Source organism: Lynx rufus, unplaced genomic scaffold (assembly GCF_022079265.1).
Source record: "Lynx rufus isolate CCGP_SWC_20201006 ecotype Redwood Valley unplaced genomic scaffold, mLynRuf1.p SCAF_4, whole genome shotgun sequence".
Taxonomy (NCBI): Eukaryota; Metazoa; Chordata; class Mammalia; order Carnivora; family Felidae; genus Lynx; species Lynx rufus.
The window spans coordinates 31,511,259-31,533,623 of record NW_025814856.1 but is presented as its reverse complement, the minus strand read 5'-3'; the positions used below and the strand labels follow the sequence as shown (position 1 = coordinate 31,533,623).

At 45.1% G+C, this 22,365-nt stretch overlaps 1 protein-coding gene across 2 annotated transcripts in view; it reads left to right on the top strand.

Moving 5' to 3' along the window:
• Positions 1–22,365, top strand: part of ADAMTS9 (ADAM metallopeptidase with thrombospondin type 1 motif 9) — a 160,787-nt gene that overhangs the window by 117,895 nt on the left and 20,527 nt on the right. For both annotated transcript variants that reach the window (XM_047096973.1, XM_047096972.1), the window contains 3 exons: positions 270–437; positions 7,600–7,773; positions 19,961–20,134. In XM_047096973.1, coding sequence (XP_046952929.1) covers positions 270–437; positions 7,600–7,773; positions 19,961–20,134 — 516 coding nt within the window. The remainder of the gene's footprint in view (positions 1–269; positions 438–7,599; positions 7,774–19,960; positions 20,135–22,365) is intronic.

Here is a 22,365-nt window from a genome sequence, read left to right as displayed (position 1 = left end):
TGTCAGGATTTACCCACACTCTTGAAGAACCCAAAATACTAGGCAGGATTGCTGCTGAAATACTACGGACATTTTTTTTCCCCGAATGCTATCTTCTTGCCGTGTAGAGCGTTGAGATATTACCTTAAATGGTGTTGGAAAAGGGGGGAGATGGTGACTCTTGTCAGGTATGATCTTAACATCTCACGACACGGGTTTTTATCAAACTCCATGTGATTTAAAAAAAAAAAACCACACAACAACAACCTTGCCATTGCTTTATATTTCAGTGTTCTGTCTCTTGTGGTCGAGGGCATAAACAACGAAATGTTTACTGCATGGCAAAAGATGGAAACCATTTAGAGAGTGATTACTGTAAACACCTTGCTAAGCCAAGTGGGCACAGAAAGTGCAGAGGAGGAAGATGCCCCAAATGGAAAGCTGGCGCCTGGAGTCAGGTGAGCAATGCTTCTCCTCTACGACTGCTTCCTTACCTTGGGCCACGTGGCTGACACCGGCGTGTTGGTTGTGTTTGTCTGCACAGGTTTGGTTTTTCAGAGGGGAGCTTGGGGACGGGGAGGGACGACTCTTTCCGTCAGGATAGTTGTTACCTGGTGGAGTGGATTCCACCTTCGGGGCCTTGGGTAACACCTACAGTAGGATGGTTGTGAGAATTAATTCTAAGTAGTAGTAGATATTGATGTCAGACATCTAGCACGGAGTAGCCCTTTAATACTTCGCTGATGGCATTTTTATCATCACTCGCCACTTAAAAAAACACTAACTCAGATGGCAGTAAGGTTGACTCTGGTCACCTCGCAGGGACTGGGTCTGAATTTACCTTTGAGGTTCTTAAAGAAAGGGCTGTCAGTGTGAGGTATTATAGCGAATGTTCTTAGATACAGCAGAAGTGGGAGACAGAAGTTCTCTCTCATTTGCTAGCTATGTGACCTTGGGTGATCTGTTTTCACCTTCCTGAGCCTACTGCATTTAGCTCTTATGAGGATTTAATGCAATAATGAATGCCAAGTACTTAGTTCAGAGGTCTTAAATCTAAGAGGCTCTCAAGAGTAGTATTTTGTGTGAATGAATGTGATGCGTGTGTCAGATGGGGAAGGGGTAAGTACCCAAGAAACTGCAGTCAGACTCCGCTAATTCTAAACATTGATAATCTAGCCAGGAGCTGGGTGAGAGTGTTTCCCTGTTGGATTCAACAAAGAACTCCAGAAGCTTCTATTTATCTATAAATAATTGTTGTGTGAGCTAAAGTCTCCCACACGTAATCCTTGAAGCTGATCTCTTTACTCTGTACTTGTACATTTTCTCAGCTCAGTTGAAGGTACTTACCTAATAGTAATAAGGTGCAGGGGAGACTGGGTGGCTCAGTCGGTTAAATGTCTGACTTCAGCTCAGGTCATGATCTCACGGTTCATGAGTTCGAGCCCCACGTTGGGCTCCTCGCTGACAGTGTGGAGCCTGCTTGGGATTCTTTCTCTCTGTTGCTGTCTCTGTCTGTCTCTGTCTCTCTCTCTCTCAAAATAAATAAATAAACTTTAAAAAAAGGTGCAGTTTAATATATTCTGTATATAATGTTGCTCTTCCCCTCCACTGATGTGCCTCAGTGAGGTTTTACTGACTTTGTGGTTCTCCCGTGCAGTGGAGAATCACACAGCTGCCCCTAGGAATCAATAGAAAGGTAGGTTCCAGGTTGGCACCCTCTAGATTTGGTTCTTTCAGAGCCTTGATCTTGATTCCCTAAAGCCTCAAAGAAGCTTTGGACAGTTGTGTTAACATGGGGAGGAGTTGGGAGCCCTCCATTTCGATGTGACTAACGGAAAGTTCCTCTAGCAATGTGAATTTTTCCTAAAGGCTCTGAGCTATCATCATTGCCCCACATGCACGCCCTCCCCCCACCATAGCCACTTCACAGAAATGTGAAACATGACCTGCATCATTCCCTAGAAGAGTAGCCTCATCCTTCTCGAGGCCTTTATCGGAATGATCGCGTGTGTTTGTGTTTGTGTTTGTGTTTTAATTCAACAATCCAAGCATCGGTGCCCAACCAGAGCTAGTTTCCCCTCTGGCTTCCCTACAGGATCAGATTTCAAGGCAGCGTTTCATATTGGTCTTCCTTAACAGTTTGTCTGAGTGACTGCTGTCCTCTGTAACTTCCAGCCCTTTTATTTGGGGAGCTATTCAATTCATGTAAAAGCCTGCAGCTAACATTATTTAAGATATTGCACTAATTAGCTTGTCCTCTTGTAGACTTTCATGCTCTGTTGCTTTTCTTTATGTTGCTTGGCCTCTACTTATCTATTTGCATCATGCCCTGAATATTAAGTTTAGAGCATGGAGATGATGCTCATTTTATAGGGCTATGTATTTGACATAGAGACAATTAAAAGAATCTTTCACTCTCTACTGGTAAACACAGAGTGAGTTTTAGCCCAGCATTCTGTGGTCTTTTGGAGAAGTCCAAAATTGCTTACAAAGCTGGGATGATTAGGTTTGAACCCTGTGGGGTTTTTTGAACATAATGTAATAGGATTATCAGACTGCCTCCCCAGAAAAGACTGCACCTGTTCAAAATGATTGCTTGGAAAAGTCTAGTCACCTTTGTAGAAAAACGCAAGTAAACACAGTTATGTAATGGTCTGTGGCCAGCTTTGAAATGCCCTGATTTGGTCTGTAGAAATGAATTATAAAAGCGGGCAGGACAAGGTGCTGCGTGAGTAAAATCTGACTTGTGCAGTTTCGAAGTGTAGCTGAAAATAATCAGACGCAGTGGTTGACGGAGAAAGACGGTCTGCGTGGTTAAAGACTACTGGCTTACTAATGATCCAGTGGTAAACAGAAATGTCCCTAAGGCAGGGATACCGAAGCAAGAGTAATGATTACCCATTTGCAACAATGGTTGGAAGATTTTATATCTGGTTCTTCTGTTTTCTGCCGGTAGCTATATCCTAGTCATCTCTTGTTGAAGGTAGGAAGAAGAATGAGTGCAACTTCTCATCATGTTGAAATGTCTGATGATGACAAGACGTGTAGAATGTTGGGGTTGGCAACGGGTATGCTGTGTTAATCTTCATAGTCTTGCCCTCAAAATTGGTGCTTTGAGATTTAAAGGGGAATGTTTCATTTCTCCATCTTTTGAAAATCTTGAATTTGTCAAGGAAATTTTTCCAGTAAAAGGAGAGCTTTTACTGGAAGACATCCAATAAAAACAAACTGAGGGCTGATGGGGGGTGGGAAGGAGGGGAGGGTGGGTGATGGGCATTGAGGAGAGCACCTGTTGGGATGGGCACTGGGTGTTGAACGGAGACCAACTGGACAATAAATTATATACTTAAAAAAAAGGAAAACATCCTCACTAAAACTGTAAAGCACTTTTAGAAGCTCATGTTCAATTTGTGTAGATGTTTTTGATCAAGAGGTAAGGGATGCACATGAAATTTTAAGACAAAAATCAGCCTCGAATTCTTACTCAGTTTGAGAAATGTGAAGGCTCGGTAATCCCATGAAATAGAAGCATTCCTGAGAAAAAATCGTTTAATCTACCCTATTCTTCTAGAAAGGCTTTCAAAAAAAATGAAGGTCAGAAATAAAAAGATTAAATGAGCAGATTAGAGTAAAAGTAACACTTTATCGTCACTCATCAGTCATGAATCCCGCAGTGGAGTCATTCATCAGTCCTGAGATGCATGTGTCTCTCACACTGTAACCTCTCTGTTCTCAGAATGGGCCTAAGAGCCGACAGAATGCCATGATTTAATTAAAATAGACCTTTTTTGTAGCGATACAAAACATTATGCTTTGTCTTGCAATCAGCGGTGCCTTAGGTTAAGGGAAAATAACTAATTTTTAAAAGCTCTCCACCGTTCATGCCAAAATGGAAACTGGCAAGTTGCCTTGTGAATCCACCAGCCATTTTTGGTGAGGACTTTCCTTGTGATTCCAGTGAGAGCAGCTTGGTTTTGGTGTTTGATTCTGAAGTATTTTGCAAGTATTTAATGCAGAAACATGGCAAACGTGTAGCTCGTGTCCTTTGAGAAATCAAGGAAACCATGTGCACAGAGTCGGTCATGAGAAAGGGTCGCTTTCGTGCTTCGAGCTCTCCATTGTTTTGTTTGCATTTGAACTGTGAGCACTGATGTTGATTTGTTTGAACACAGGCTTCTCACCCACACTCTTGCTGACGTAGTACGGAAGACTGCATCATATTAGCACCATATTTTAAAACTGGAAGCCAAATTCTAATCCACAGTGACCGTGGTACATTGCCTAGGGCAGAATTCACTTTGGCTGCTTTTGGGTTTTGTTTTTGCTGGAGTTGGAGTGATTATCTCTGTTCCTTGCCGTATTTGTGCACGATCTCCCTAAAAGGTTTATTAGGAAGTACAAAGATATGTCGTGTGCCGTGCTCGGCATGGAGCTAAGCCCTCAACTAGGGGGTGATTTTGTCCTTTGGGACATTAGGCAATTTCTAGAGACAGCGTTGGTTGTCACAACTTGGTGGAGGGCGGGGAATACACCTGGCATCTAATGGTTAGAGTCCACAGATGCTGTCACACTTCCTACAGTGGATGAAACAGCTCCCCACAAGAAAGAATTATTAGGTTGAGAAACCCTAGTACAGAGCCAGGAACATAGTAAGTGCTTGGTAAAAGGTGGCTATTATCATTGGGACTGTTCTTATGTGTTAAAGTTGGTTCCGAGAGTTCTTTTTCAAGCTAGTCCCTCCTCTAAATAACATCACCACCATAATTTCAGCAGTAATTCTGGAAGAAAGTATGTAAACACTTTCCAGTTTTGAAGTATATAGGATTCCCCACACACCAGAGGGTGCACAGAGATTCTTTTGATCCGTGGAAATAAGTGTCAAGGCCCCCGGTCAAGTTGGTGAGGCCTGCACACCAGCTAGCAATGCACAGTACCGAGAGGAGACAGATGAAACATAGCTCCCGGCTCAGTAGTTCGGAACGAAAAACACCTCCTTTCAGACCTGCGCATCCTGTGCCGGAATGATGGCAGAGGGAGCACATTAGCAGAGACTGCCCGACCTTTTTCTTTTACAAACTAATGAAAGCCTGTTCCAAATGGAACCAGAAGCATTAAGCACACACATGTGCACACAGCACAACCCTCACCACCTCCAGGGTCACGCAGAGGTCTTTCGGTTGGTGTTTTATTCACGAGGTTTCCATACACATCGCTCAGAATTCTCCGAGCAAGCCTGACTGGCTGTGTATGCAACTCATTGCCTCCCTTGAGACACAGTGCGGGCAGAAAAGTGCAACCCAGAGAGTTCACTCGGATGCAGCCTATTACATTCAGAATAAAGATGACCGTAGATGCAGGATTCGGAAAGGCAGAGCTCATCCCTCACATGCCTTTAAGTCGTGTCAAAACTTTTATTTTTTATTTCACACCTGGCTTTGACATTATAAACATCAGAAGCCATGACGGCATGTTATATAATTGAACTTTCCTATGTCTTTGCCTTTTGAAAAAGTATTCAGTGCTGGAGGAAGTGATTTTTTTTTTTAGTTTTGGATACTTATGGCCCTTAATACCTTACCTTCGTTGAACCATAAGTAATTTATTCAATAACAATAGCATCAAAAAGAGGTTTCATTTATTTAGAGCTTGAATAGGAGACACTCTGAAAGTCTTTCATGGTTTTTTTTTTTCCTTTTTCTTTAGGTTATTAAAACGTTAGGAGACTTTGAATATATATCAGCCCTATGCCATGTTCAAATTTGTTTACCTAATGGTTCTTAGTCTTTCTCTGTATTTCCATTTCGATACACTGTTCTGGAAATGTACTCTTTTATATTTAAGACCCCAAATTCAAATGGCGGCAGGGTTTGTAGTCGTCATTGTTTGTTGTCAGTGATGACGCCGTTGGAACATTTCTGTCATTCATGGGATGACGCTCCCAAGTTACAGTTCCTTCATTTCCAGGGTAATCAATGGGAAACATACGTGTAGCTCCCGTGAGCCTTAAAGGGTCATTCTCTGTAGACAAGAGCATTACTTGTCTTCAGGGGCCCTCCTATTCCACCCAGGACACAATGACTTTAAAAGTCTGGCTCCGGGGCGCCTGGGTGGCGCAGTCGGTTAAGCGTCCGACTTCAGCCAGGTCACGATCTCGCGGTCCGTGAGTTCGAGCCCCGCGTCGGGCTCTGGGCTGATGGCTCGGAGCCTGGAGCCTGTTTCCGATTCTGTGTCTCCCTCTCTCTCTGCCCCTCCCCCGTTCATGCTCTGTCTCTCTCTGTCCCAAGGATGGGTGAACGTTGAAAAAAAAAAAATTAAAAAAAAAAAAAAAAGTCTGGCTCCTTCTGGGTCACAGACTCATTCAATCCAATTAATACAATTAAACCCAAACAATAGCAGCTGTGTTGCCTCAAAATATTTCCTTCTCTTTAGCTAGCTTTGATGTGAACCTTTGAGCCCCTCCCTGGCATAGACTCATCTGAAATGATATGATTTCCCGAGCTGCCCTCTGAAGAGCACCAACTATTTTCTTAAAATATGAAATGATTGGGCACGGATACCTTTCTAATTGAAAGGATCATGATTCTATTCTTTAAGACTTCCTCTTAGAAATACGGCTTTAATGTATGCTAAACTTGTTTTCTCGATGCCAGACAAATTAGCGGAGGCTGAGCTATCGCAAAAACTCAGGAACGATTTTAAATAAACGCAGTAATATGCTGTTCTTTCCAAGCAAACGTTGCCTTTGGTTTTTAACTGTCAAAACCTTAATAAAGACTATAATTCTTGACCTGCCCATAAGTGAGATTATGAAACCCAGCAGTGAGGAAACCATTAAAAAGTTAATTTAAAGGAAAGTTAATTGCAGATTTAATATGGCGTTTTGCAACTTGGTCAACAAAATGCTTCAGCCTGATTCACAGTATTTTTCAGGGGCTGGAAACATGACGCCCGCCTGAAGAAATGGTTTTTCCTTGTCAGTTTTTATTCTTCGTGTATTCATTTGAGGTTGTAAATAGACACTAACACTTTAGTGAATTCAGTAGTTTAAAAAAAATTCTTCTTTCCTCTATCTCCAGGAATAAGAGCAAGGAAAGAAAGAGACTGGAGAAAATAATTCTGCTTATAAGGCCCTAAAAGCTTCAGTAATTTACTCTCGTTGGGTTATGCTTTTAATCTGCCAAGAAATTCTTCTTGTACAGCACTTATCTCCAATTTTCAAGAAACTGCAATCCTCCGGGATAGTAATCATTGGGGATTTTCATTTCACATGGCAGCACTATTTATTTCTCGATCGTATCATTTCATAACGATCTCTCCCAACCTCTCCCATCTCCAAGACTTTTGGTATCTTTAGAGATTCCCCAAGAAAGGTAGAGATACTTTGCTCTCTCACCGGCATCGACAGGCAGTGAGTTTGCAGATTTAAGTACATTATCTTGGGTCCCCTTCATTGGAAATTAGAAAGCTTTGTAATCGCAGGGAAAGTCATTGGATTAGGAGCGCATTCCCCATGACTGTGACCCTCGCCACTCCTGCCACACACACACACACACACACACACACACACACCCTCCCCACCAAATGACCCAAAGCTCCCACTTACACAGTCTTTCTTCTTAGTGCTCTGTGTCCTGCGGCCAAGGCACACGGCGGAGAAGTGTGAGCTGTCAGACGGGAACACACAAAACAGCCAGAGAGACTGAGTGCAACCCCTACACCAGACCGGAGTCGGAACGCGCCTGCCAAGCCGCACCGTGTCCTCTCTATGCCTGGAGGGCAGAGGAATGGCAAGAAGTAAGTAGAGCCATGAAGTGGGCACCTGCCAGGCATTTCGCTCAACCCCCTTGCAACCATCACATCCGTTACCCTGAAAAGCCTTCAAGCACGGTGACAAGGCTGGCTGTTTCCCAAAAGGTTTGCTGTCAGACGGCAAGCGGTTCACTCCGACGAGGGTGGGAGAGCTCCTCCTTTTTATGCAGTTCCTACGTCTGTGTTCTTGAATGTTCCAAGTCTGGCTGCCTCCAGAAAAGCTGTAACAGGCCTTGGGCCAAATGCATACAGCTATCTTTCACAAAAGGAGGGGGAGATGGAAGAGATATTTTAAATATGTATATCCAAAGTTGGTCATTCTGTGTCAGCTCAGACAGCCACAGGGCAGACTCCAGGTAGGACCTACTCTGTGTTTGTCTCCTTTCCGTGACTTGGGCTGTCAAGGAGAAGACAGGCGGTCGCTTGAAGCCCCAGTTAATTAGTGAAGCATTTCCAACATTAAAAAAAAAAATGATGGAATCTGAAGAACAGCTCAGTTGATGCAGAAATAGACTTGTTTTCTCCCTCACCAAGTTAATGTTTAGTTAAAGAAAACACTATGCGTCCCTGGAGAAGAGCCTGGCTAAGGAAGGTAACACTTGGACAGGAGATGATCTCCTGTTTCCAGAACAGAATACGTTGTAGAAAGGGGAGAAAGAATGTAAGAAAGCAAAACTGTGTCCATTGACTTTGGAACGAAATAAAAAGCACATGCTGTAAAGGGTTCAGAGATATGAATGATAAGATAGGAATTTCCCACCAGGAATGATTTTTAGAACAGGGAGAAACAGCGCCTGGTGTGTGCTACGTGCTTTATATTCTTCCCCTCGCTTAATCTTTTTAAGCACTGGGCACAGTGGGCATCACTATTATCATCCCATTTTGCAGTCAAGAAAACTGAGGCTCAGAGAGCCACCGTCATTTGTCCAAGCGTCACGTGCCCAGAAGGAGCAAGACCTGATTCTAAACTGAAACCATTACCTGATACTACAGCTGCATTTAAAAATAATTTTACACAAGCACTCATGGCAATGCTGATGTACATTTTTTCCAGTTATATTGAGCTATCATTGGCATATAACATTGTATTTGTGTTAGGTGAAGACATGATGATTTGACGTATGTATGTATTATAAGTTGTTATTAACAGTAACTATGTTATACTTAACATCCGTCAGCTCACACGGTTCCAAAATGTTTTCTGGTGTTGAGAACTTTCAAGATCTATTCTCTTAGCTTTCAAGTATATGATACAGTATTGTTAACTTCAGTCACCATGCTGTGTATTATATCCCCAGGACTTACTCATTTTGTAGCCGGAAGTTTATCCCTGCTCACCTACACCTTTCCCATCACCTCTGGCACCATCCATCTGTTCTCTGTATCTAGAAGTTTGGTTTTTGTAAGATTCCATACACAACTGAGGTCGTACGATATGTCTCTTTCCCTTTCTGACTTGTAGCACTCAGCATAATGCTCTCAAGGTCCATCCCATATTGTCAGATGGCAGGATTTCCTTCCTTTTTATGGCTATTATATTCCTTTGTATGTATACACATTTTTTTTTTTTTATTCATTCACCCATCGATGGACACCTCAGTTGCTTCCATGCCTTGGCTGTTGTAAATAATGCTGCTGGGGGGAGCAGATAGGTTTTCAAGTTAGGGGTTTTATTTGCTTCAGATGAATACCCAGAAGTGGAATTGCAGGATCATAGGGTAGTTCTCCTTTTACTTTTTTGAGGAACCTCCATACTGTTTTCCATAGAGTCTGCACTGATCTGCTTTCCCACCAACAATGCCCAGGGGTTCCCTCTCCTCCAGATCCTCACCAACACCTGCTATGTTTTGTCTTTTTGCTAATAGCCATTGTGAGGCGATACCTCCTTGCGGTTTTGATTTGCATTTCCCCAATGATTAGCGATGTTGAGCACCTTTTCATGTATGTTTTGGCCATCTGCATGTTTTCTTTTGAGAAATGTCTGTTCGGGTCCTTTGCCCATTTTTAGTTTGATGCATTCCCACCTGTTTATTTTTTTTATTTTTTTTTTTATATGAAGTTTATTGACAAATTGGTTTCCATACAACACCCAGTGCTCATCCCAAAAGGTGCCCTCCTCAATACCCATCACCCACCCGCCCCTCCCTCCCACCCCCCATCAACCCTCAGTTTGTTCTCAGTTTTTAACAGTCTCTTATGCTTTGGCTCTCTCCCACTCTAACGTCCTTTTTTTTTTTTTTCCCACCTGTTTATTTTTGCTTTTGACATCTTTGCTTTTGGTGTCATGTTCAAAACAAGTATGGCCATGACCAGTGTCAGGGATCTTACCTCCTATGTCTTCTTCCAGGAATTTTATGTGTTTAGGGCTTTCAGGGTCAAGTCTTTAATCCATTTTGCCCTAACTTTTGGGTCTGCTGTAAGATAGGAGTTCAGTTTCATTGTTTTGCACGTGTCTGTCCAGTTTCCCCAACACCATTTGTTGAAGAGACGGTCTTTTCTCCATTGCATACTCTTGGCTCCTTTGTCGTAAATTAATTGACTGTATATGTGTGACTTTACTTCTGGGCTCTCTATTCTGTTTCATTGATCTGTGTGTTTCTTTTAATGCCAGCACCATGTTGCTTTAATTATTGTAATTTTGTAATATAGTTTGAAATCAAAGAGGGTGATGCTTGAGCTGTGTTCTCCTTTCTCAAGATGGCTTTAGTTTTTCAGGGTCTTTTGTGGGTCCATACACAGTTTAGGATTGTTTCTTCCACCTTTTGGAATTTTGATAAGGATTGCCTTAAAATCTCTAGATTGCTTTGCATAGTGCGGACATTTTCAGGGTACTAATACTTAGAGCTGGTGAGCACAGAAGATCTTTTCATTTATTGGTGTCATTTTTTATTTCTTTTATCAGTGTCTTATAGCTTTCAATGTACAGGTCTTACACCTCCATGGTTTAATTTCTCCCTGAGTGGTGTTTTTTTTTTTTTTTTCTTTTTGATGCGGTCTTGAATGGGACTGTTTTCTTACAGCTGCATGTTTAACCCATGTGGAGATCAGCCTTCCTCCCGGTCCTTCCCTCTCCCTCACCCTCCTGATGGACTGCTTCCATCGTCTGCCATCGTGCCTTTTCTTTAGGACTCTCATTCTCTCTGTCTACTCAGGTTTTTTTGCTTGTTTTCCTTCCGTATTTTTTTTCTTTCACCAGAGGATGGTGGGGAGGAATGGCTAAGGCAGTTAAATTTCAAGTTAATTGCACTGGAGCCACACAGGTTATTGGGATCCCCAGAGACTACGGAATTCTGCAGTCCAGTTCATATCTCAACACTACTACTGTTCAGCCATGTGACTTCGAACAAGGATGCTTGATTTCTCTGATTCTTGGGTTTGCCACCTGTAGAATGGGGATAATAACAACTACACAGAGTTGTGAGAAAATGAGAGATAATAGAGTGGTTTGGGGGTTGACACTATCAGATATGGAAGGAAGAAAGGGCTTCCTGACCTCTCGCCCCCTCAGTGTTACCTCTTGATTCTCTTTTGGTCTTGTTTCAGACCCACCCCTGCCTGCTTTCTCCTTCTCCCTCTTCATCTCGCGCCAGACTCGACCCTGTGTAACTGTTCCAAGGAACAGAAAGTAAGAGAGTGTGCTGAAATGAATCTAAGCTGACTGCTCACGCTTTAGCCAACTTTCAGAAATGCTCCAGCCAATCAGGGAAATGCAAGCTCCATTTACAATTCCTTCTGAATTCCAAAGAATAGAAACCTCGCCAAATATGCACTGAGGAAGTCCTGCCTCTGATCGTACAAAATATGCTTAGAAATGTACATCTTTGCCTGCGCTCTGCAGACGGATCTTTTAACATCCTGCTTTAAATACTGCTGTCAAGCTCCACGTAAAAACAGAACACCTAAGGAGCTAGCCTGACCTGTGGCCGTATTTAAAAGTTAGAGATTAACCATTCTCACAAAGAGAACAGAATCTTTAAGCAGTGGGAAAAGCAGATGCTTACAGTTACCCACCTGCAACCGTGCTTTCTCACCCGTCTGAACCCAAAGCGGAAAGTTTGAGAAAGGTGGACCTGGGTGGTAAGAGAGGATAGAGGCCTAGGGGGGCTGCCCTCACGTGACAGTGAATTGGCAGAGCGAGGCTTGGGGCAGCTGGAGGAGAGAGAAGACCCGTCCAAAGCCTTTGTTCCTCCTACGCACAGCATGCTGGTGGCCCTCTTAGAATGTCCTCACAGCCACAACACTTAGAGTGAGTGTTCATAGCAACTGAGCAACCACCTTAATAGGCCAGATCTCCCTTCCTGATTGAGTGCCCGCAGTCCTTGTGCGTGCCTAGGAAAGTTCTGCTGTAATCATTCATTGTCCCTAGTTTCATGATCAAAGTTATCCTTGTTAAACAGCAGATCGGACAGCACACCACCCTTCAGACTCCCCTCAGTCACGGCCCTCACCCCTCTCTCATGCCTACTTCCCTTCCCACCTACTCCCTCTTCCACCATCTTCCCTCAGACCTGCTTTGACTTGGTTCCCATCCACGAGTGACACCTCGACCTGATGTCAGTGAGGATGCCAAGGTCCAGCCTCACAGCCGAGACCCTTGGCACCCACCTCAGAGCCGTCCTTGGCACCCACCTCAGAGCTCTTGTTTGCCTGCTGAGTGTGCATTTTTCCCTTTTGCCTCCCCCTTGTGGATTGTCAAAGCCCACTTGTTTGGGGGCAAGATGTGTGTCATGCTAGGCACATAGGGAACGGCAGCCCCCTCGTTTTGACAAATAATCCAGGTGTCCACCTTGAGGACAGGTTCTGCATAACCACAACAGCAGGATCATCGGGTACGCTTTTCTCAGTCATACAGGTTGCACACTGCACAACTCTGTGGGTACCATTCCCATAGGTTACAATACGAGGGGCATCCCCCAGACTTACACAGTTCAGTGGTCGATACTGATGATAAAAATAATACATCTTTTTGTTTATTAAGCTAGGGACCAAGCTCTATATTGAGTGTTTTTTATGGAAGACCTCACTTAACCTTTCCATAACTCTCTAACGAAGTAATTAAGTTTTTATCCTCACTTAAAGATGAGGAAACTTGAGGCTCAGATAGATTAATTCATCCAAGTTCATGCATTCAGTAAGTAATAAGGCTGGGATTTGAAGCTTGGAAGCCTGACTTCTGGAACACGCGCTCTGAATCTTTATATTCTCCTCCCTCCCGTGCCAGCATTCATCTGAGGCAAATTATTTTATTTCCTTCTTAATGGCTTGTCTAGCCTCTCACGGAAGCCAGAGTTGGCATACAGTCCAATTCCCTTTATTGGGTGAGCACCCCCCCCCCACCTCCTTCAGAACATGGAATGCTTGGTCCACTGGGTTGGCAGTCCGCCCCTAAGCCAGTGGGGTCAGTCTTGTTGGTGATGGAGCGTCTCACTGGGCCTCCTTTGTTGGGAGGCCTGGTACCTACACAGCAGGGAAGAAGCACCCGTGTGCCTTCAGGATACCATAAGAGTAGAGCCTGGACTTTTAGATATAAGGCGATGGGGCGCCTGGGTGGCTCAGTCGGTTAAGCATCCGACTTCAGCTCAGGTCATGATCTCGCGGTCCGTGAGTTCGGGCCCCGCGTCGGGCTCTGTGCTGACAGCTCAGAGCCTGGAGCCTGTTTTGGATTCTGTGTCTCCCTCTCTCTCTGACCCTCCCCCGTTCATGCTGTCTCTCCCTGTCTCAAAAATAAATAAAGGTTAAAATAATAATAATAATAATAGATATAAGGCGAGACAATTAGAGAAGAGACAAATGCTGTATCCAGACACGACTCCAGGTTTTTAATATCACCTGCCAACTTGGGGCCAGGTATTGGACCTTTCCAATCTCAGTTTTACTCACTTTAGAATTATAATGCCCATGTGGCTGTGGGGGGCGGGGGGGGGATGACTTTTTCATTGTTTTGAAAATTATCACGATGATGTTACTTAATAGCATCCTAATGATTTTACTTACTAGTATTATAATCTGACATATGAATTTCCTTATAGCTGCAGAGGTCTCAATCGAGTTTGAATTGGGTGTGGGTTATGCATCTCTTAGCATTAAGGAACAAATTTTCCAGGACTTGCAAGTATTCTTTTGTTCACCTCTACCCAGAGTATTCTCTTCATCCCTAGTGCCTCTGCGTCACAAGGAGGCTGCCCTGCTCCTTCGCTCACCTCGGTCACCTCTGCCCACTCTTCAGGCTACTTCTCAGAAGCCCTCACTGATCACACCTCCCCACCAATAACTACGTGAGACTACCCTCCTCTCAGCTCTCCTGGCACCCCGAAAATACTCTGCTCTAGAAGTTAGCACTCTGAATTGTGGTTGCCTGATTTCCTTGTCTACAGTATCGCCCGTTTGAGGTCAGAGAGTTTGTTCGCCAGAGTTTTCCTCAGCATTGAGCATAGTACCCACAGCACTGAACACACTTCTTGAATAAACGCGGACAGCGGGACCAAAAAAAGTTGGAAGGAAGGAAAGAAAGGAAGGAGGGAGGAAGGAAGGCAAGGAGGAGGGAGGGAGGAGGAGGGAGAGAGGCGGGAGGGAAGACATTCATATATCAATACCTTCCTAAGTCCTCAGAATCATGACATTCTAAAATGTCATTTAAAACAGTCAAGCAGACTGTGTTTTTCCTGTAAGAACAGATAGTTTATTTTCTTGCCACACTGCCACAGACATGCTATGCTCTGACATGTCTGGCCTTCGCAGAGCTTCCCACCCCGTGGCTCTTTGGCCCAGTGCAGAGACTTGGACCATGTGCTCTCATACATATTAGGATTCCACGGGCTTTTATTGAGATCAACTGCAGAATGATTCCCAAGTTTACCCCCTTAGCCCAGAAAAGTTAGAAAACGGCAGGCCTCTGGTCAACCTGTTGCAAAGATTTTACGAAGTTTGCAATAGGGTGTGTGGACAAGGGCCAGATATTAACTCTATATAATTCCTTCCCTCGTTACTTTGCTCAAGAAATCTTTACCCGGCACCTACCAAATGCTGGGGTCTGGGCATCAGGGACGCAGTAGGGACAGCGACATCGCTGTGGGGGATTGACTGACCGGTGGGAGAGACGGAAAGCGAGCAAACAAACATGTTCTGTGAAGTTGCCGAGTGTGAACCGTGCTGTGACGGAAAGAAGCAAGGCACTGAGATACAGACAAAGAATGACAGGCCAGTCCTACCTGCTTTAGGGTGGTCGGAGGTGAAGGACAGGGGAAGATGACTCCAGGTGGAAGGAAGAGGACAGGGTCCAGCCCAGACAAAAGTGCAGCATGGTGGGAGCAGAGCAAGTGAAGGACCAGAAGGCTGAAACAAGACTGGACCTGCGGGAGCACCCCGATTAGGATTCGTAGGCCAGGGCCAGGGTTTGGGTTCTCCCCCAAGCAGTGTAGGAGGCTAACAAGTGCCTTCGTGACCTGGCCACTGCCCGCCTTCGGAAATTCCCATCTCCATTCGAACCGAGTCTCAGCCCCAAACTGCGGTGGTCTGTCCCCAGCCCGGCTTCCCCACAGACATTCGCCTCCAGCCTCCATGCACGCTGAGCCCTGTCCTGAGAATGTCCCCTTCTCCTCCTTGCCTGGCTAACCCATCTCTTCATCCACTGCTTGGGCACCCTTTCGGCACCATGGGAATTCTAGACCCTCGCCCTTACTCCTCTCTTGCTGTCAGAGTTGTGGGACACCTTTGGTGGCTTCTTTTCGCCATCCTGCTCTGTTATGAAACCCGCACCTGCTCCTCTGGCCATACGAGGCATCCCTAAGTGTTGAATGCCAATGGTCACCAGGTAGCCGGCTGTCCTGGCATATGGACAGCAAGCTGGGAGTAGCAGCCACCTGGGTGTCATAACAGAGAGGGAACATGAGTAGGAAGATGTCAGGGCTGTATCCCAGGGCCCAGCACAGAACTCGGTCCCCCTGCAAATATTCAAATAACTTGGAAGTTATCAAATATCTCCATAGTCCTATTTCTGCCTTTTTCCCTTATAAATATACTGTTTGGGGGCAAGAATGTCTCAACTCCACACACCTGACTTTAAAATGAGCTTTGAGAAAGAACCCATTAGTAATTTGAAGACTGCTTTTTTTCTTTTTTAATTTAAAGCATCATTAGAAATTGATTTGTAATTACTGTGCCTTATCACATAAAACTCTGCAGAGTATACACAAAACACTGTGCCATCCAGGTCCCCACTTGTGTCACTCGTCTGTCCACACGCTGTCTGACAATGGTAGTCTTGCATTGGAAACGACTTTGTCCGTGAACAAAATCGACAGCCTTAAAAGGTAGAGCATGTAAATATGAAATGATTTTTTTTTTCCTACCCATGGTTAGGGCATCTCATGAAGAAGTGTAAAGCAACTTCATTACCATGTTTAAGGAAAGGCGGTTTCTACTCCCTGTGTTAAAGGACCCTCTTTAGACCATTACCCTATGGCCAACCTACCTGGTTAAACAAAATAGTACCTTAAAAGTTTACGGTAGCTCTTCCTCACTCTCAAATGTCGACAGCTATTTTCCTCCTGTTAATCTCAGCACATTTAAAGGCATATATAGCCTGCGGGGCGATGAGCAAGCTACCCAGTTTAGCGCAGCCCTGTGACCCGTGGCTTGATGAATTGTAGTTATTTCTCAGAGCTGTAACAAGAGTCGAGAAAACCTTTTGGAAGTGAAAATGAGGCTAGTTGAACTTTCTGGCTGTTTTTAGAACATAGAACATAGAACATAGAAAGAGTCCTTAATTCTGGGTTTGGTGGGCAGTGATATTCCCAAAAGCTGATAAAATTCAGGAGCTTGGGTGGGTTTGCTTTCTGTGCCCCCAGCCCCCGTGCTCTAGTTAGGACCCCAAGAGAAAAGCCTTGCCAGGTGACTTTCAGAGCTGCTGTTGACTAATTCCAACGCCCTGGACGAGTCACTTATTTACCTAGCTTAATTTTTCTAAAAGCAATGTTCATAAGGTCTCCCAACTAACTCCCTTCTCCACCGTCGGCAAAAGAGTTTTCATGGTAGTTAACCTTTCCTGGACACCAAGGCAGAAGCCCTTAAAAAGCAAATATGTGTCTAGAAGTCCTTGCATTTCTTTTTTTTTTTTTTTTAATTTTTTTTTTTTCAACGTTTATTTATTTTTGGGACAGAGAGAGACAGAGCATGAACGGGGGAGGGGCAGAGAGAGAGGGAGACACAGAATCGGAAACAGGCTCCAGGCCCTGGGCCATCAGCCCAGAGCCCGACGCGGGGCTCGAACTCCCGGACCGCGAGATCGTGACCTGGCTGAAGTCGGACGCTTAACCGACTGCGCCACCCAGGCGCCCCATAGAAGTCCTTGCATTTCTATTGAAACTGTTACTTATTGACACAGATTAGAGCCCGAGGGATTAATGAAGAAGACACTGGAAGGTTTAGTCCAGTTTGGGCCGCTCAGTAATCAGGATCTGAGTCGCCTAAGTCCTGATTTTCTAAGGAATTACTTTTTCTCCAGGCAGTTAAGTGTTTCTTCTGCATTTGTATACACATCACAGATTAACCATGGCTTTGTTTTGCTTTTGAACATTCAGTGGCTCTGTAACTCATTTGGGATTTTGTATGTGTGTGTGTGTGTGTGTGTGTGTGAATAAACAAAAGTGTTATTACTTCACACTAGTACCCAGGACACTCCAGAGGAACAGAAAACCCCAAGCTAGGGTTGACCTAGGGAACGGGGCTCAACCAGCCTCCCAGACCCTTTGAAGTGATTTGCTCATCTGCACTCATCACCTCAGAGAACTTTCAATTCATATTTGTTCCCCAGAAAAATTCAAATGACTCCACATTCTAGACGCGGAGGTTCGCTTCCAAGCAGCAGAAGCTATGAGTTAAGTTTGCAAATGATAAGGGGCTAGCAGGACACATCGCATATCCCTTTTACTTCCTAAAAGAACAAAGTGGCTCACAAAAGGCACGGGGTATCCCAGATGACCCAGCATTTCTACTCCTGGGGTACACCCCGAAGAATTGAAATCACATGTTCAAACTTGGACGTGAGTGTTCATAGCACCATTCATAATGGCCACGAGGTGGAAACAACCCAATGTCCGTTGTCATTTGAATGACCACAGTGTGGTATAGCCACCCAACAGATGGTTATTCAGCCACAGAAAGGAAGAAAGTACAGATACATGCTACAACATGGGTTGACCTTGAAAGCAGCGGGCTGAGTGAAGAAGCCAGTCACAAAAGGCTGCGTATTGTATGATGCCATTCATATGAAACAGCCAGAACAGGCAAACCCGTATAGACAGAGAGCAGCTTGGTGGTTGCACGGGCCCGGGGTGGGGGAGGGGGGGTGGGCGGGCGGTTGGGGAAGCAAGGAGTGACTGACTGTTTCATGGGTACAGCATTTCCTTTTCGGGTGATGAAAATGTTCTGGAAGCACATAGGGATGACGATCTTACGACGTTGCAGATGATTAAATGCCACTGAATTGCACACTTTAAAATGATTGAAGTGATCAATGTTAGGTTAGGTTAGGTGTATTTTACTGGCAAAAAAAGCAAGGCACAAGACATATCTGCAAAGACTTTTCAGAGTCAGACTGGAGTCCAAACTGAAATGCGTGTGGGACAAGGCAGGTAATCAAAGGGAAAGAGGTGTGAGAGGAGAAAAAGATAGGTGGGGGTCCATGGGTCTCCCTAAATAGACTTAAAAAATTTTTTTTATGTTTATTTATTTTTGAAAGAGAGAGAGAGAGAGAGAGTGCAAGAGAGCTAGTGGGGGAGGGGCAGAGAGAGAGGGAGACACATAATCGGAAGCAGCTCCAGGCTCGGAGTTGTCAGCACAGAGCCCGACGCGGGGCTTGAACCCACGAACCACGAGGCAATGACCTGAGCTGAAGTTGGGTGCTTAACCGACAGAGCCACCCCGGCGCCCCCTAAATAGACTTTTGAGAAGAGAAAGTTTAAAAGATACCATGCTACCCACAACTCTCGGTTGTTGTTAATGAGTTAGCTAAGGCCCAGGGGCTAAAGGACGCGTAATCCCTGGTGTGAAGGAAACACGAGTCCCCAGATTAGCTCACCGTGGATCTCCAAGGTGGTTTACAGTCTTGAAATGCTGGGACACAATAGATGCTTTAGATAGGACGGGCTTTGGGAAACCTTTAGCACACAGATAACCAGGTTAAACTTCAAAGGTGGGTGTGCTGTTGGTTAAAGCGAAAAAGATAGGGAGCTTGCGGACAGCATAGAGAGGGTCCTGGAACAGCACGTACTGCTTGCTCTGTTTTCCTCACTTGGTGGATGGGAATAAAAAGATGTGTCCCATCTACCTCACAAAGAGTTGTTTGATCTGGGACAAGGCATTTTGGCTACGTCCCAGTTTCTCCATCTGAAAAATGGAGATTGCAGTAATCTTTAAGTCTTAGCTGTCTCTGTCCTCAACGTCTGTCTTTGCTGCTAAAATATAAGCTCCTCTCTGAGGGCTGTGTGGCGCGTGTCCGTTCTTGTTGACCCAGGACCCATCACAGGCGCTGATGCTAGGAACTTGGTGAATATTTCCCGAGTGAATGAGGGATGAGAGCCCTTCATCCTGGAGGAGAAAACGCAGTCAGTTGGGGGTGGGAGGGGGGGGTGGTGGGGAAGGTGTCACAGTAAAGCAAAGCCTCTCAAGTCCCGGAAGGGGGACGATTTGGGAGAAATGAAATTTGTCCTTCATGCTCCCCTGGAGTCAACAACTAGGACACGAGGCTGCAGTCTGCAAATTGGTGTGTGTAGTCGTAAGATAAAATGGGCCACCTGGACACGTAACAACTTCCCTGACTCTCCAGGTATTTAGACACCATTCGATAATCATTTAGCTGTAAGTTTTAAAGAGAGTCCATGTTTGCGTGAGTAAAGCCGTCAAGCCGTAAGGTCCTTTCCAAACCTGACATTCGTTCATTCATGCTTCCATTCCTTCCCTCCAATAGCCACTTATCAAACACTTATCGCTGTGCCAGGAACAGTGTTGGGAATAAGTGGGATAAGACAATGAGTCCTCTGATCATGCCTCCCCTCAGAGGCCTCACATTCCTAAAGGGTAGACAAGACAGGAAAATAAGTCACCACAAAAACAGCATATAATAAGCTATTTATTAGCTTTCCTTATCAACACCTGTTCTGTCTGTCACGAACAGTGCACCAAGACGTGTGGCGAGGGCTCCAGGTACCGCAAGGTGGTGTGTTTGGATGTGGACAAAGGCACTGAGGTTCACGGCCTACGCTGCGACACGAGCAAGCGGCCTGCAGACCGGGAGAGCTGTAGTTTGCAGCCCTGCGAGTATGTTTGGATCACAGGAGAATGGTCAGAGGTACGTCCCAGGGATTCTGTAACCACCTTCAGGACAGCGACGGCCTGAAGGCAACAGAGTGACCTCTGGGTAGGAACGGGGGAGACTGGGACCCACCTGCCAGTTCCACCTGCTGGGGCTAGACCACTTCCCCCCATGTGCAAGGTAGGAGGATGCCTGAGATGACCTCTCGGTTCCCCTCAGTCCTGTGATTCCCCTTGATGTCCTGTTGGTATGATAAAAGAGGAATTATCACAGGGCCTGCTAGTTCATGTGATGCCTGTTGGTGTCTGAAGAGAGTTAACATAAGAATATGCTCTTCGCGTCGGGGAGACAACAGGGAATGGCAGAGACTGTGACAAACGAGCACGTCCCGTGTGATGGGAGCAGGCTCCCTCCCTCTCCAGCAGAGGCCATGCAGAAATGTGGGTCCGGTGCTACCAGACCTGAGTTTTCAAGGAGGACAAAAATCTGAACTTTTATGTGGGGTCTCCTAACTTTAAAACGTGGACTCCAATTTTTTATTTGAAAACGTTATGTGGGGTGAAGCAAATGCTTCCGTGGGCCAGATACGGGCTGCCTCTTTGACAACCTCTGATCCAGAGGAACCAAATGATTTTCCAAAGTATTCAAGGGATCAATTTTTTTCTTCTCTTCTTTTGCCCACAATGCCTAATCTAGAAACTTTTTATTATTAATAGACCAAACACGATCACATTGTTTTCAAACCTCATAACACTTCTTAAATTTATTTATTTAAATTCAAATTAGTTGATGTACAGTGTAGTCTTGATTTCAGGAGTAGAATTTGTGATTCATCCCTTACATATGGCCCCCAGGGCTCATCCCAACAAGTGGCCTCCCTAATGCACGTCCCCCATCTAGCCCATCCCCCACCCACCTCCCCTCCAGCAGCCCCTCAGTTTGTTCTCTGTATTTAAGAGTCTCTTATGGTTTACTTCCTTCTCTACCTCATAATATTTTCAAGGACTGAAAGACCTCTAACATCCAAACCAGTTGTCATTTGCCCAAAAGGAGTTAGAGGTTTCGGAATTACCTGGGCTCATAGCAGAGTTTCACAGGGCAATGGTCTCACATTTTCAATAGGAGGAATATTTGCATGCAGATGATATGTGTGTTGGGTGGTGAATGCTTCCTTCACTGTAGCTGGCCTAGAGTCCTTTCTAACTATGTCTCCCCATCCTTCTTCTCTTTGCTCCATTGACTTTTGCCTCCCCTTCCTCACCCAGGGGACATCTGGCAATGTCTGGAGACACTTTTGGTTGTCACAAGTGGAGGAAGTGGGATGCCACCGGCATCTAGTGGGTAGAGGTCAGGGATGCTGCTAAATCTCCTAGAGTATGTGGGACAGCCCTCCCCCACCCAGCCACCCCTGCCCCCCCCCCCACACACACACACAACAGAGAGCTATCTGGCCCAGATAGCCATGGTGCTGAAGTTGAGAAACCCTCCTTTAGCCCGACTCTGCATGTTCTCCGACTCTTAAAGAGTGGAAGGGAGATGTGGTCCAAATCATTAGGAAGTACATTTACCATTGGCTAGCCAGGAACCTGGGAGTCCAGATGCTTGCTCAAAATAGTCCTTGACTTTGGGTTTGAGGCATAGGTTCCAACCCATCCAGATTCCAAGGAGGGTCTGGGGGAAGGCGTCTGGAGAGGGCTCCTCTCTTCTCTTCAACTCACTTCTCCCTGGTCCTCGTCAGGTGTGGTCCATAACTTCTGGTTCTCAGGTCCGTAACTGCCTGGTTCCCCACCAGGCAGGGAAAAGCCTCTCTTGCTCCTCAGGCCTCTGAGCTCTCTGAGCTCTCCTCTCTGCCTCCTGGAGGCCTCCTCTTATTAGTTTCTGGCTTACTTCTTGGTCGTTCATCTCTCTGGAGTTTCTACACTTATCACGCTGCAAACATTGGCCTCTTCACTTTTCATCTTAGCCAGTCTTTTGTGTGTTGTTATTATTATGCTAAAAGAATTGCGATCTAAGACTGAGTCATGTGACTCCTATAGCTTTATTTTAACCTTAATCTTAACCCCCAACAGATGAGACTTGGAGAAGATCCAAATCTTCTCCAAAAAAAAAAAAAAAAAAAAGTCTTCAGTATTTCTGCAAATTCTCAAGTGTATCGTGGATTAAAAACTCTGGAAACTTATAGCAAAGTGGAGAAGGGTTGGAGATAGGACCTCACATGGATGCAAGGCCCACTGGACCAGAAATCCCTCTAGAAAAGCTTCTGGAAA